General features: G+C 45.7%; 2 protein-coding genes across 3 annotated transcripts in view; one reads left to right on the top strand and one right to left on the bottom strand.

Annotated features, from left to right (window-relative positions):
- Positions 1–123: 123 nt before the first annotated feature.
- Positions 124–13,172, bottom strand: VPS72 (vacuolar protein sorting 72 homolog). Of its 2 annotated transcripts, XM_077842338.1 has the most exons (6): positions 12,983–13,172; positions 8,888–9,040; positions 8,577–8,691; positions 8,012–8,188; positions 976–1,120; positions 124–695 (listed from the first exon to the last, which is right to left on the bottom strand). In XM_077842338.1, the coding sequence occupies exons 1-6, from the start codon at positions 13,097–13,099 to the stop codon at positions 308–310; spliced, it is 1,095 nt and encodes a 364-aa protein (XP_077698464.1). In that variant the 5' UTR covers positions 13,100–13,172; the 3' UTR covers positions 124–307. The 2 variants fall into 2 exon arrangements, with proteins under 2 accessions (XP_077698464.1, XP_077698466.1); XM_077842340.1 differs by lacking the exon at positions 976–1,120 and having other exon boundaries at positions 489–695.
- Positions 13,173–13,504: 332 nt separating this feature from the next.
- PIP5K1A (phosphatidylinositol-4-phosphate 5-kinase type 1 alpha) overlaps positions 13,505–14,407 on the top strand; it is a 43,400-nt gene continuing 42,497 nt past the window's right edge. Inside the window, exon 1 of the mRNA XM_077842298.1 lies at positions 13,505–13,607. The gene's annotated coding sequence lies outside the window, so the exon portion shown is untranslated. The remainder of the gene's footprint in view (positions 13,608–14,407) is intronic.

Genomic DNA, 14,407 nt, shown 5'->3' with positions numbered 1-14,407 from the left:
CTGGAGGAACAAATACTTATAATTTAAAAACGGAAGCTCACAATAAACACTATTAAACAAAATAAAAACCCATATATACTCAGACATTCACAGACTGCACCCAACTCTACATCAGACACCAGACAAAGGAGATCTTTCTCTTTTATTAGATTAAAAAACACAAAACCAGTAGGAACTGGGGGGAAAGAAATAGAAAAGGGCTGGGCAAAGCTCAGAGCTGACAAAGGGGAGAAGCAGGGAGAGAAGGGGAAACATGAAGAGCCCCAAGTCAGGGCAGGAAAGAGGTTTCTAAGGATTAAACATCTCCTTATTTGATGACAATTTTCTGGCGCAAGGCTCGGGGCCCAGAACCAGGGAGGGGCTCGGGAGGTGGTGGGCCAGGGCCCAGGGCTGAGGCAGTGGGCGGCAGTCCGTGGGCAGTGATGTACTTCTTGTAGGCCTCACGGATGATCTTGAAGGCTCGAGCAGTGGCGTAGGGGATGTCTGTGACAGGGTCCCGGTACAGGGCTGGGCGATGGGTCACGGGGCAGACCTCCCGAACAGGGACCTTTGGGGGCCGGCCTTGGGGAAACCATTCCTCAAATGTTGCATCATCACTAAAAGTGATGAAAGTACGCGAGCAGCGAGGTGGAGGGACAACGGGTCCAGTGCCGGCATGGGGAGTCAGTGCAGAAGCTGTGGGAGTAGGATCCAGCCTAAGGGGAGAGACAGAAAAACACAAACACTCTGAGGAGAGAAAACAATAGATAAACATCAGGCAAGGAAAGAGAGGAAGGAGGTAGAGTGATGACAATGTTCTGAGAGAATCTAAGTGACAGGGAAAAGCAAGCTGGGCTGGATGGAAAAGCTGGAGAGAGAAGAAGGCTAAAAGAAACAAGGAGCTGAAGGAAGAGGACTCTGAAGGATAGCTGTGGGAGAAGAGCTGAGGAGGGCAGGGAGAAGGCTCTCTCCCCCTCTTCCCTATGACACACTCACCCTTCCACATCCACATTCTCTTCTTTAGGGCCTGGCTCCCCAACAAGCGGCACTGTCACCGAATGATAGGTGATTATGGGCCCAGGGCACTTCCTCTTCTTGTGCACCTGCTTCTTTTTGTCAGCCTCGAGCCTCTCGTATGTCTCTTCAGGGTCAAAGGAAGGTATGAAGGGATGGTGAGTCCCCTTTGTGCCCACACCCACTTCTGTCCCCCAGTCTCTCAATTATCTTCCTAGCTGGCTAGTCCCTGCCTAAGTCATTCATGTAGATCCTCTGAGGCCTCCTAGCACCTTCTACTTCTGATGTTTTCTGACATCCTGACCACTTGGTTCCTCATACACTCAGAATAGTACAGCTTTAGAGCTGGAAGGGACCCTTGGATGAGAAGCCCACTGTTTCCCTGCATATTCCTCTATAGCTACCCTGTCCACTTGCTCCAGCCAGAGCAGCACACTGGGACTTCAGGCATTTCTAGTCATAACAGAGTTCCTTCCTATTTTAAGTTGAAATATGTTGCCTGATTACACTGTTTAACCTTTTGGGGCTGTAAAGGATGTGGATCTAATCTGTCTTCCACATGATGGTCCTTTACATAGTTGAAATTAGTGTCCATGTCTCTCTAGGCTGATCACAATACCCATCTCATCAAACTATTCCTCATACATGATTTTGAGACACACTTTTTGCTAACCACAGTGGCTTAGGATACTCTTCTGCTACTGTATTTTTCAGTCTATGGCAGAAGTTGCAAGCTGGCAGTCCATTTAAATATTCTATGCAATCTGTTTTGCACTGTATTGTATTTTTTTTCAAGGCTTATTTATTTGGGGTGGGGGTGGGAAGAGAATCCCCAAATAGATTTCCTGCTGAGTCTGGAGCCTGACATGGAGCTTGATCCCAGGACCCTGAGATCATGACCTGAGCTGAAATCAATAGTTGGATTTTTTAATTAAAAAAAATATATTTTATTTATTTGAGAGGGTGAGTGAGAGAGCATGAGCACGGGGGAGGGGCAGAGGGAGAATCAGACTTCCACTGAGCAGGGAGCCCAATGCGGGACTTGATCCCAGAACTCTGGATCATGACCTGAGCTGAAGGCAGATGCTTAACTGACTGAGCCACCCAGGTGCCCCTCTGTATTGTATTTTAAAGAAAATTTTAGGGCAGCTTGGGTGGCTCAGCGGTTTAGTGCCGCCTTCGGCCCAGGGCCTGATCCTGGGGACCTGGGATTGAGTCCTATGTTAGGCTTCCGGCATGGAGCCTGCTTCTCCCTCTGCCTGTGTCTCTGCTTCTCTCTCTGTGTGTTTCTCATGAATAAATAAATAAAATCTTTAAAAAAAATTTTTTTTGGAAAATTTTAATTAGTTACTGACATTTGAAAATGATGAACTTCACTCATTCATTTTTCAGTAGGCTCCACATCCAGTGTGGAGCCCAATGTAGGGCTTAAACTCACAATCCTGAGATCAAGATCTGAGCTGAGAGATGCCTAGGTGGCTCAGCAGTTGAGTGTCTGCCTTCGGCCCACAGCATGATCCTAGAGTTCTGGGATCGAGTCCTACATTGCGCTCCCTGCATGGAACCTGCTTCTCTCTGTGTGTCTCTCGTGAATAAATAAATAAAATCTTAAAAAAAAAAAAAAAAAGATCTGAGCCAAGTTCAAGAGTCAGGTGCTTGTAACTGATGGAACCACCCAGGTGCCCCAAGGAAATTACACTTAAATACAGAGATTTCTGGTTCCTCTTTGAGAGACACAGAGAGGCAGAGACATAAGCAGAGGGAGAAGCAGGCTCCCTGCAGGGAGCCTGATGTGGAACTCCAACCCAGGACCCCAGGATCATGCCTTGAGCCAAAGGCACTCAGCCACTAAGCCACCCAGGTGCCCTCCTCTTAAAATTATAAGAAAATCTGGCAACACTGCATCTGTATTGTCATGCAGCAATAATGAGCTAAGCAGAATAACTGCCTCTCCTGAATGCTTCTCACAGTCCCTTGGCTGGACCTGTGACACTGCTGTCTGGCAGTTCACAGTTGGTATACACATCTCCTCCTCAAGGGCACTGATTATGACTCATATTACCTACATATTATCAGGGCCAAGCAGTGTTCTGCATGTTGCAGGCACTCAACGAGTATTTGTTTGTTTGTTTAAGATTTTATTTATTTATTCATGAGAGACACAGAGAGAGAAAAAGCGAGGCAGAGGCACAGGCAGAGGGAGGAGCAGGCTCCATGAAGGGAGCCTGACATGGGACTGGAACCCGGGTCTCCAGGATCAGGACCCGGGTTGAAGGCGGTGCTAAAATGCTGAGCCACCCCGGCTGCCCACAAGTATTTGTTAATACTAAATAGGTCAAAATATTCCTGTTCCTTTTCTCTGAATGAACCCAAAATTTCTGTTTCTTAAATATGGGTACAGGGGATCCCTGGGTGGCTCAGCAGTTTAGAGCCTGCCTTCAGCCCAGAGTGTGATCCTGGAGTCCCGGGATCGAGTCCCGTTTCGGGCTTCCTGCATGGAGCCTGTGTCTCTGCCTCTCACTCTCTCTCTCTCTCTCTCTCTCTCTCTCTCGGCTCTTATGAATAAATGAAAATCTTAAAAAAAAAAAAAATGTGGGTATAATCCTCTAGATAAAGTTGGACCAGGAAACTCCACTGATGATTTAGCCTTTCTTGTATTTGGAATTCTGATAGGTAATATTACTTTCTTTCCCTTCAGCCAACCTTCCAATCCTTCTCCTTTCAAATACTTTCCTGTGCCTTCTAGAAGTCCTGCTCCATAATCAGCCAACTCATCTTTGTCCTCAAGTTCCTCAACTCAGCATTCCTTCCACAACTTGTCTTCCTGGAAGCCTATCAGCCCCTCAGGCCACCACTCTCCCTGTAGACCTCTGGTGGAGGCTGTTCATCCTGCCACATCCCATGCAGGGCATGCCTGTATTCTGTTGAGCCCACACTGCAACTTTAGATCACTGCTCCTCTACCCATCTGCAAACTCACTTCCCTTTTGTGACTTATGCCACCAGGCTAGATCATCTCTCCTTCCTGCCATGTACCATGCTCACTCCCCTCACTCACTGAAGACTTTGGCAGCGCTTTACATTCTTCCTCTCCACCCAACTCCTATCCTCCTGTGTCACCCTGATGACCTCAAAGTGCACATGGGTAACCCCTTCAACATCCCATCCTCAGTTTCTTTACAAATCTCATCGCTTAACAATCTTCCTGTCTGTGACACTCGAATTATTCCATTCCACCACAGCTACAGCCTATACTTCGTTATTGCCTAGAACTGGCCCAGCTCTAAAATACTAAAATCACATATCCCAGGCTCTGGCCACAACATCCTATCCTTTGGATCTGTTTGCTCCACTACTCTAGATACCTCTATTCTCTTCCTTGATGCCTCCCGCACATGGATCTCTCTACATTCTACCTAGCAGCCCCTTCTAGTCTTCATGTTTCTTTTAAAATCAAGGTTAGGTTCCTCAGTCTATCATTTTTTTTAAAGATTTTTATTCATTTATTCATGAAAGACACACAGAGAGAGAGAGAGAGAGAGAGAGAGAGAGGCAGAGACACAGGCAGAGGGAGAAGCAGGCTCCACGCAGGGAGCCTGACGTGGGTCTCGATCCTGGGACTTCAGGATCATGCCTTGGGCCAAAGGCAGGCGCTAAACTGCTGAGCCACCCAGGGATCCCCTCAGTCTATCATTTCAATCACTCTTATCAGTCGAAACTCCCTGGCCCAGACCTAGATTGCTAAGTGCTCCTGGTGAAATATTACACAATGTGGTAGACTGGAACCACCATGAACACATGTTCCCAAAATTCAAGACTCCCCCAACATCAGCATATAATTATATCTCAGGTATTTCAAAGACCCTTCACTCTCCTCAAGCTGTCACCTCTATGCCCAACACCTGACAGGTGATAGTGTCTAGAAGAAATCAGATGACAATCACTCCAACATCCTGCTGTGGGTTTGGAAACCTCCAAGTATAAACCATCCTTCCTTCCTCCCTCCCTCCCTCTTAACTTAAGCCAATTCCTCCATCTGTGCTCTAGCTACCCCCTCAATTCCACCTCTCACTTCTCCAAAAACCTACACTATTAAGTCTTTCTTTTTTCCCTATTATTAAACTTTTAGGTGCTTCTCACCAAAGATATAGTTCCTCCAATCTTTGAATGAAACAAATAAGGGAAACTATGTTTACCCCAAACGCCACAGCCCTTATTCCTTCTTCCACCCTTTACAGCCAAACTTTTCAAGCTGCTTCAAAATGGTGTGGTCCCCCAAAGTGTTCCTTAAGGTCATCTCTGACTTATCTATCACCAAGACAAATGGACACTTCTCAGTTCTCCACCTGAGTGGCATCTCTGCAGCATTCAGAAGAGACTCATTTTTTAAAAGATATTCACACAGAGAAAGGCAGAGACATAGGCAGAGGGAGAAACAGGTTCCCTACCGGGATCCCTACTCGATCTCAAGATCATGACCTGAGCCAAAGGCAGATGCTCAATCACTGAGCCACCCAGGTGCCCCAGAAGAGACTCTTTTAAACATTCTCTTTGCTTGGCATTCTTTTTTTAAAGATTTTAGTTATTTATTCATGAGAGACACAGAGATAGAGAGAGGCAGAGACACAGGCAGAGGGAGAAGCAGGCTCCATGCAGGGAGCCCGACGTGGGACTCAATCCCGGGTCTCCAGGATCACGCCCTGTGCTGAAGGTGGTGCTAAACTGCTGAGCCACCGAGGCTGTCCTTTCCTTGGCATTCTTAAGACAATATTCTTGGAGTTCTCCAACTCTCTGGCCACTGCTAAGCTCCTCTTATATGAGCCCATTACATTCTATATCTAGTCTGCAGATGTTCTTCAGCTTCTGTCTTTTCTTCCCCATGCTTTCTCCCTTGCTGATCTAACCTACCAGTGCTATCTATACTCTACAGACTTTTTCACGTTTCTGTTTCCAGCCCAGATCTTTTGTTCAAGTCCAGGTGTCTACACTGAACTGAACTCAGCACTGCATGGACTGCTCCCAGAATCCTCAAATTCAGTATGTTCATGAACTTCTGCAAGGTCTCCTAGGTCAGTTACTGATGTAAAAAGCCTAGAAGTTACCTTATAGTGGCCCAAACCAACCAATGTAGTGAAAGGATGTGATATCAAAGTCACCTCACTGTTTGTGATGGTTCTCAGTCACTTCTGTTTTGAGGGATAGCTACTGTTCGAAAGTATGGAATTACCATCACACAAAGATTAAATACCGATTTTAAAGTCAATATAATGGGGCGCCTGAGTGGCTCAGAAGGTTAAACATACACCTTTGGCTCAGGTCATGATCTCAGGGTCCTGATATCAAGCCCCACATCAGGCTCTTTAATGAGTGAGAAGTCTGCTTCTCCCTCTCCCTCTGTGCTCTCTCTCAAATAAACAAATGAATTTTTTTTTTAAGATTTTATTTATTTAGGGATCCCTGGGTGGCGCAGCGGTTTGGCGCCTGCCTTTGGCCCGGGGCGCGATCCTGGAGACCCGGGATCGAATCCCACGTCGGGCTCCCGGTGCATGGAGCCTGCTTCTCCCTCTGCCTGTGTCTCTGCCTCTCTGTCTCTCTCTGTGTGACTATCATGAATAAATAAAAAAAAAAAGATTTTATTTATTTATTCATGAGAGACACAGAGAGAGGCAGAGACACAGGCAGAGGGAATAACAGGCTCCATGCTGGGAGCCCGATGTGGGACTCGATCCCGGGACCCCAGGATTACGCCCTGGGCTGAAGGTGGCACTAAACCGCTGAGCCACCCGGGTGTCCCAAACAAATGAAATCTTAAAAAAAAGAAAAAAAAAGTTTTGTTGTATTTAATGAAATAATTGTGAAAATATATCCTGAAGATGCCAGAACTGAAGTAAATCTTTTCTTAATCATTGTGTTCTTTTGGAGTTATCTAAATTTGAGAAATATAAAAGTGGAATGGGTTGGGTTCCAGATACTCTGTGTAAATAATCTTCCATTCCACATTGGGGCTATACACGTTCAACTATACGTTTCCTCACCTAAGAGCAAGATTCAGAGAAAGATTCGGGGGTGGTGGGGAGAGAAAGAAAAAGAGAACAAATTAAATACTATAAGTGATTGTGTTATTTTGCCTGATGAAAGTATGCTCACATTGAGCATTCGATGGGAGGTGTGTAACCTGCTGTTCCCGCATGTACCACTCATGATTTAAGACTCTCATCTCTCAACACCTTATAAAGAAATGTGTGTTTTGGGGTGCCTGGGTCGCTCAGTTGGTTGTGTCCAACTCTTGATTTTAGCTCAGGTCTTGATCTCAGGGTCCTGAGATTCTCCTGCTCCCTTTGCCCCTTCCCTCCATTCTCTCTTAAAAAAGAAATGTGTCTTGTATAGCATATTATAATACAAGATCATGTATTCAGCATGTAAAGTGAAGAGACTTTAAAGAATTTTGACTTGGGACTCCCAAGTGGCTCAGTGGATAAGTGTCTGCCTTTGGCTCAGGATCATTCCTGGAGTCCTGGGATCGAGTCCCACATCAGGCTCCCTGAGGGGAGCCTGCTTCTCCCTCTGCCTATGTCTCTGCCTCTCTCTCTGTGTGTCTCTCATGAATAAATGAAAATCTTAAAAAAAAAAGAATTTTGACTTGAAAATAGCCCATCTTATGAACTAATAATTCCTCATTTTTACAATTAGCATAAAGTAGGCATTATTGTCTGTTTGTAAACCAGGACAACGAGACACAAGTAGGTTAACTGCCAGCAGTCTTACAGCAAATGAAAAGCAGAACTAGGATCTGAACTCAGTTCTATGCAATTCTTATTTTACCCCATACACTTTCTATCTAACTTGTACTTCAGAGCCCTCCTCACTGCCTCTTTCCTTGCTATTAAACCCTCACTCTCTACATCTCTTTGACTCCCTTGTTCCGGATCTCCCTCTCCATAGCTGCTCAGGTTCTCCAGTCTCCACTTTTGTCATGCTCCTCAGCTCTCTGCCCACTGTTCTTAAAACCACAGACTGACCCAGTGAACGTAAGTTGAGCTCTTCTGTGATCTTGGCCTCTCTGAGCAGCTCTTCCTGGGTCAGAGGCCGCTCACAATGGGGCCCCTTTCGCCGCCGTGACTGGCCCTGCCTCTCTTGTACCCGAAGGAATGTCTGTCGTGTATGCTCGGCTGTAGACTGACGCATGGACTTCCGGCCTCGGAAAGAAGTCAGAGAGGAAAAAAAATCTTTAAATTCATGTCCACCTCCTTTAATTTATAGTTAAAAAATTTAAAACTTATTTGGAAATCATTTCAAGCTTATAAAAAAGTTGCAAGAAGAGTCCACAGACTACCCATGTATTCTTTACCCAGATCACCTCCTGTTTACCTTTCACCTCATTTGCATTGCATGTGTTTTCCTGAATGATCTGAGGCTTAATTTGCACACATCCTAGCTCCTGACCCTAAATACTTCAGTGTATATTTCCAAAGTGTATATTTTACTTATATAATTGTAGTAAACAACTTTAGTAAACATAACACTGATAGAATGCTTTATCGTTCTATTCCAATTTTGTCAATTGACCAAAACATCTCTACTCACTGTCAGAGCCATCGTCCTGTAGTTCTAGTGGCAGCAGTGCCTTCTCTTCTCGGGCCTTCTGAGAGCTACCAGCTGGAGTGCTGACCTTTCGAGGCCTCAAGCTCTTGAGAGGCTCCTGGGGACAGATTGGAATCAGATACCAGGGAATAGAATTGATAAGGAGAAAGATGAGGATCTTAAGAAGAGAACACTAGCACTGTAGGAAACTGGACTGGTTGCAGGGAAGAGAGGAGTACTGGGACCTAATGAAGGGCAGAACAGAAATTATGGGAAATTATGGAAGTCCAATAAAACCAGGATACCCCCAGTACCTTATATGCTTTGGTGACTACTCGGCGCTTCCTTCTTGGCTCTTCTGCTTCTCCATCACTGGATGGTTCATCCCCTTCATCAATGTCAAAGTCAGAGTCCACCTCATCCTCTGTGTCTGACTGGTCCCCTTGATACTCATCATCTCCCGATTCCTGAGGACACAGGAAAAGGAGGTTCTCACTGTCACTGGAGTCATCAGTGCCCCTCCAGGAACAGAATCTTTTTTCTTTCTTTTTTTTTTTTTTCTTTTTTCTTTCTTGATGTAAGATCTGTTCCACAATCCTTCCCAGCCCAGCCCTTCAGTTTCCTCAGGCAAGAAGCCCTCCTAGCTGATGGACTTTGGCACCAGCACCACGCCTTCCAGCATTGATCCACTGCCCGTAGCAGTCTTAAGTGCTGGGATACAAAAGGATATGGTTTGATCTCTACCTCAGGGGTCTCACAGTCTGGCAGAGGACAAGACATAATTGTAAAAGGAAGTCTGAATACAAGGCAACTATAAAGTATCAAATGGTACTAAATGGTACTAAAATGTTGTAGGAGTGGCTCAGTCAGTTAAATGGTCAACTCTTGATTTTGACTCAGATCATGATGTCAGGGTCCTGAGATTGAGTTCTGTATTGAGCTCCGCACTTAGCAGGGAGTCTGTTTGAGGATTCTCCCTCCCTCTCTGTCTGCCCCCATCCCCGCCCCCGCCCTGCTTGCTCAAATAAACACATAAATAAATAAATTTAAAAATGTTATAGGAGCTTGGAGGAAGGCATATTTCCTATAGACCAGTGGTCTGGGAGGGTCTAAACTTTAACTTTATTCCTTTAGAGCAGGGGTTGGCAAACTTTTTCTGTAAAGGTCCAGAACAGAACAGGTAATGTGCTGAATTTGGCCAATAGGTCAGGGTTTGCTAAACTCTGCTTTAGAATCTAAAGAACAAAGAGGACTTGAGTTGTGGTTTAAAATATGGTAGTGTTTAGACGGCCAAAAGGGCAGAGGTATCATGGGTAGATGGAATAGCAAGAACAAAGGTGCAGACGCAGGAATGTGTATACCTTGTTTATGGAATAAAAACTTAGACCTCAGTAAAGCAGAAGGCTGTCTTGGGCAAGAAATCTTCCTAGTCGACTGCCTTTGACTCCAGCACTGTCTTCTTCCAACATTAACTGACTGCCCTCCAAAGCTAGAAGACTTGAAAAGGTTGCCTTCAGTCAACAGAGAAAGAAACTCACGTATCAGGCTAATAAACTCGTGACTTTTAATTTGCAGGCCAATGATTCTCAATTCTCTCCCTCTCCTTACTTGTCCCATTATTGATAATCTTTGTTGAGGTAAACTTACTGAGACATAGGTCTCATTCCTCAGGTGTGTTGCAACAGAAAAATAACTGAGTTCTTGTAATATGTATAATGGAGAGCCAATGAAGATTTAGGGAGGAAGGAAAACTATATACCAGGGCTGTTTCAGAAAGCTCTGGAAGTTGTTAGCTGAGTGGAGTAGAGAACGTGGAGTACACCCTAGAATTGAGGGGTTACAGGTTAGGACTAGAATGGCAGCCACATAGGAAAGTAAAGGGAAAAACACACTTAAGGGCGAGGGAGTCAAAAACTGGGCAGGGTGGCACCTCAAACATGTGGCTCTCTCTTCAGTCAGGGATGTAGACCAACAGGCTAATCCTGGTACACATGCTGCCAAAGCAAGCAAACAGCACAGACAGCTGACATGCCAAGCTAGCCAGAGTTCAAACTTGCACCGATGGCCATCATTTCCTCCCAACTGATGCTTGTGAAAGACTGCCTGGGAACACATTAATCCCCTCAGCTCTAACCAGGTATTAAGTCATCGCACCAGAGAGTAGTCATTGAACTGCACATTAGCTTAGTGTCCGTCCAATCAAGATGCTTTCACTAAGTTAGGGATTTACTACCATACCTTTGGCTTTTATCAAGGGTCATTAATAGGCATGACTAGGTAAGTGAATGTTTCTACATCATCTAGTGAACCCATTACTTTATAATTTTATGTAGAAGTGCACTTCTTCCTAGGACTTAATGCTGAATAAATTTTTCTCTCTTAAAGAATGTATATGCCTCTTTCTTACTGAAAAAAGAAATTCAGGGCTTGGCTGCCAGGAAGCTCACAGCTAAATTTATTATTCATTTATTTATTAAAATATTTTATTTATTTATTCATGAGAGACAGAGAGAGAGAGAGAGAGAGAGAGAGAGAGGCAGAGACACAGGCAGAGGGAGAAACAGGCTCCATACAAGGATCCTGATGTGGGACTCGATCCCGGGACTTTGGGATCACGCCCTGAGCCAAAGGCAGATGCTTAACCACTGAACCACCCAGGCGCCCCGCTAAATTTAATATAAATTGCTATTACTATTTTAGCAGAGGTTCCTGGTACAATTACTTCTGATCTGTCTCTATTTTTACAGTTCCTACTTTTTGTTTATATTGTAAGCCTCCTTTAATCCTTTTTGGAAGCATGAAGGGTACATATTAAATAACGACTCGTAAAATGACAGGAATAGGAAAATGGCCTTTGGGGGAGGGATGAGAACATTCTATTTTAAACTATAGTTGGTCTACTGTGTAAGTAATGACTCCCAATCAAGTCCTGTGGATTCAAGTCCTATGGATTCAATGTCCTTAATTTGTCTTGAAACTATTGCCCATGTTTCTCTACTCCCACTGCCTCCTTCAAACCATTCTCCTCATTACAGAGTGAGCTTTCTAAAATACAAATCTGATCATGGTACTTTGATGAATCTTCTCAGTCGTCTAGATAAAGAGCAAAACCCCTCAACATGGTTCATAAGGCCCAACATGATTTGGCCTATGTCCACTCCCTCCAACCTTATCAATTTTATTCTCCTTCAAGGTTTGGAGAAAGGAGAGTAGGCCTGCATGTACCACACAGACTCAGTACCTTTACACATTCTGCATCCCCCCCACCCCTCCACACACACACCGTTTCTCCTTATCCTGCTCCCAGCCCTACTGCTGTTCACTGAGTCAAGGCCTACTTTTCATACTGTAGTAAGCTTAAACATCATGTCCTCCAGGGAGGCCAATCCTAACCAATAACTCTGGCTCCCGTATATTACCACAGCACCCTAGCTTACCATTTTTTTTCCCTCCTTATCACAAAGTATTTCAGCTGTTAATCCAGCTGGTTCCCCCCACTGGGGTCTGGAATACGAGTAACAAAGTGGTGTTTTCAATACTTTACGCTTCCCTAGAACTTACCACAGTGGTTGGCTTGCCCTAGCTCTTCAACAGATATTTTTTTTAATTTTTTATTTATTTATGATAGTCACAGAGAGAGAGGGGCAGAGACACAGGCAGAGGGAGAAGCAGGCTCCATGCACCGGGAGCCCGATGTGGGATTCGATCCCGGGTCTCCAGGATCGCGCCCTGGGCCAAAGGCAGGCGTCAAACCGCTGCGCCACCCAGGGATCCCTTCAACAGATATTTTAAGAATGGACAGATTCAATCAGCACCAGTGCCGGTCCAATCCAGAGAATGGACCAGGCACTGGACGTATACTGCTGGACAAAACAGACCATCTCTAACCTGACAGAGCTTACAATCTAATAGAAAAGTATAAACAAGTAGGCAAACCAAATCTAATTACAATTCGAAATATATTATATGAAGGAAATAAATGGACCACTTTTTAGAGCAGTTAGGGAAGGATTAACTAAGGAGACATTGACGTTGAGATTTGAAAGGTGAAAAAAGTAGGCTGAGCTCCTGTATTTTGTGAAGAGATCCTTTTCTACCTTCAGGTGGATAACCAAGCAGTAGGCCAGAGTCCATACTGCGTGACTACGAGGAGCTCGAGTACGTTAGACGTCAGAAGTGAAACACGCAACCCGAGAAGTATACGCTTGGTTTCTTCCATGGTCTGGGGTGCCTCGGAGAGCCCCTCATCCCTGAGCCCTCCAACCCCATCCAGGACTCTCCCACCCGCTCTCGAATATCACTCCCAGGGCTGATTCTATCCATTCCCCGCCCCCTTCTTTGTCCGACGTTTCTCCGTTCAGGACTCCTAGTAGCTTCCTCCCCTCCCTCTTCCTGGGCCCGACTCTTGCCTCTGTGAAACCCCCGTAAGTCGTCTGGTAGAACTCATCTTCCTCCTCGGCTTCCAGGAGCCCAGAAAGCCGGTTCCCCGCGGTCTTCCGGGGGGCCCGGCCACCGGCCAAACTCATACTGCCTACCGAGACTGCGCCGCCACCAGCGGCCCCTCACCCAGCGCGGTATCGGCGCTCGACACAACTACCTGCGGCGGCGGGCGGCGGCGGAAGCCCTTCGTCCACAGGCAGAAGTAGGAGAGCGTCGAGACGCTTCTAGGCCCGTCTGTCAAGGCTTCTTCTTCTTCTTTTGTTTTTTAAGATTTTATTTATTTATTCATAGAGACCGAGAGAGAGAGAGGCAGAGACACAGGCAGAGGGAGAAGCAGGCATCATACAGAGAGAGCCCGATGTGGGACTCGATTCAGGGTCTCCAGGATCACGCCCTGGGCTGCAGGCGGCGCTAAACCGCTTCTTTACCCTGCAGCCCCGCCCACGGGGGGGGGGGAGCGGCGTGGAGACGACCCCCAAGCTCCCTCCCCTAGCTCGCGCTGATCTGGACTGCAGAATGATTACCGGGTGACGCCAGCAGCCCCACTACCCTAAGTCCAGAATTTGAGAGTCAACAAATGTTCACTTAGAAGAGGTCAGTCTCCCTCTGCTCCAGTCCGTTTTCCACTCTGCTTTTAGTGATGAACCTTTCTAAAAAAACAGACTTTGTCAGTCTTCTGCTCAAAGATCTTTAATGGGGATCCCTGGGTGGCGCAGCAGGTTAGCGCCTGCCTTTGGCCCAGGGCGCGATCCTGGAGACCCGGGATCGAATCCCACATCGGGCTCCCGTTGCATGGAGCCTGCTTCTCCCTCTGCCTGTGTCTCTGCCTCTCTCTCTCTCTCTCTCTCTATCATTAATAAATAAAAATTAAAAAAAAAGATCTTTAATGGCTCCCTGGCATCTACAGGTTAAAGTACAGGATTCTTGGGGACAGAATAGTAGTGTGGTTAATATTAGATTTATAACCAACCAGACCTGAGTTTTGAGTTTAGGGTCTTCTAGCTGTGTGACTTTGGACAGTTGGTGGAATCTCAGTTTTCTCACCTGTAGAGTGGGACGAGGGGTGCCCGGCTGCTCAGTGGGTATAGCATGTGACTCTTGATACCAGGGTCGTGAGTTCCTTGGACATGGAGTCTACTTAAAAAAAAAAAAAAAAGAGGTGGGAGTAATAACATCTACCTTTTACAGTTGTTGAAAAGATTAAAAGATTAAGAGATCTAATCCTTTTAAACTTCTTCAGCAGGATTTAGTAAGCACATAGATGGTTAGTAGGTGATAATTACTATTAACATTGACATTAAAGATCCTGCATAATTTGGCCTCTCCCTGCCTTTCTAGTTTCACCTCTTGCCTCATCATCCCATTCTAGCATCACTTCCCAATCCTCTGTCGTG

Source organism: Canis aureus, chromosome 12, assembly GCF_053574225.1.
Source record: "Canis aureus isolate CA01 chromosome 12, VMU_Caureus_v.1.0, whole genome shotgun sequence".
Lineage (NCBI taxonomy): Eukaryota > Metazoa > Chordata > Mammalia > Carnivora > Canidae > Canis > Canis aureus.
The sequence above is the reverse complement of the archived record's forward strand: the minus strand, read 5'-3'. Positions and strand labels throughout refer to the sequence as shown.

Coding starts and splice junctions, on each gene's coding strand:
- VPS72 (XM_077842338.1), bottom strand. CDS start 13,099: ATGAGTTTGGCCGGTGGCCGGGCCCCCCGGAAGACCGCGGGGAACCGG. Junction 1,121..8,011: donor GCTCAACTTACGTTCACTGG/GTCAGTCTGTGG, acceptor TTGACCCTGAAG/AGACATACGAGAGGCTCGAG. Junction 696..975: donor GAGAATGTGGATGTGGAAGG/GTGAGTGTGTCA, acceptor CTCTCCCCTTAG/GCTGGATCCTACTCCCACAG.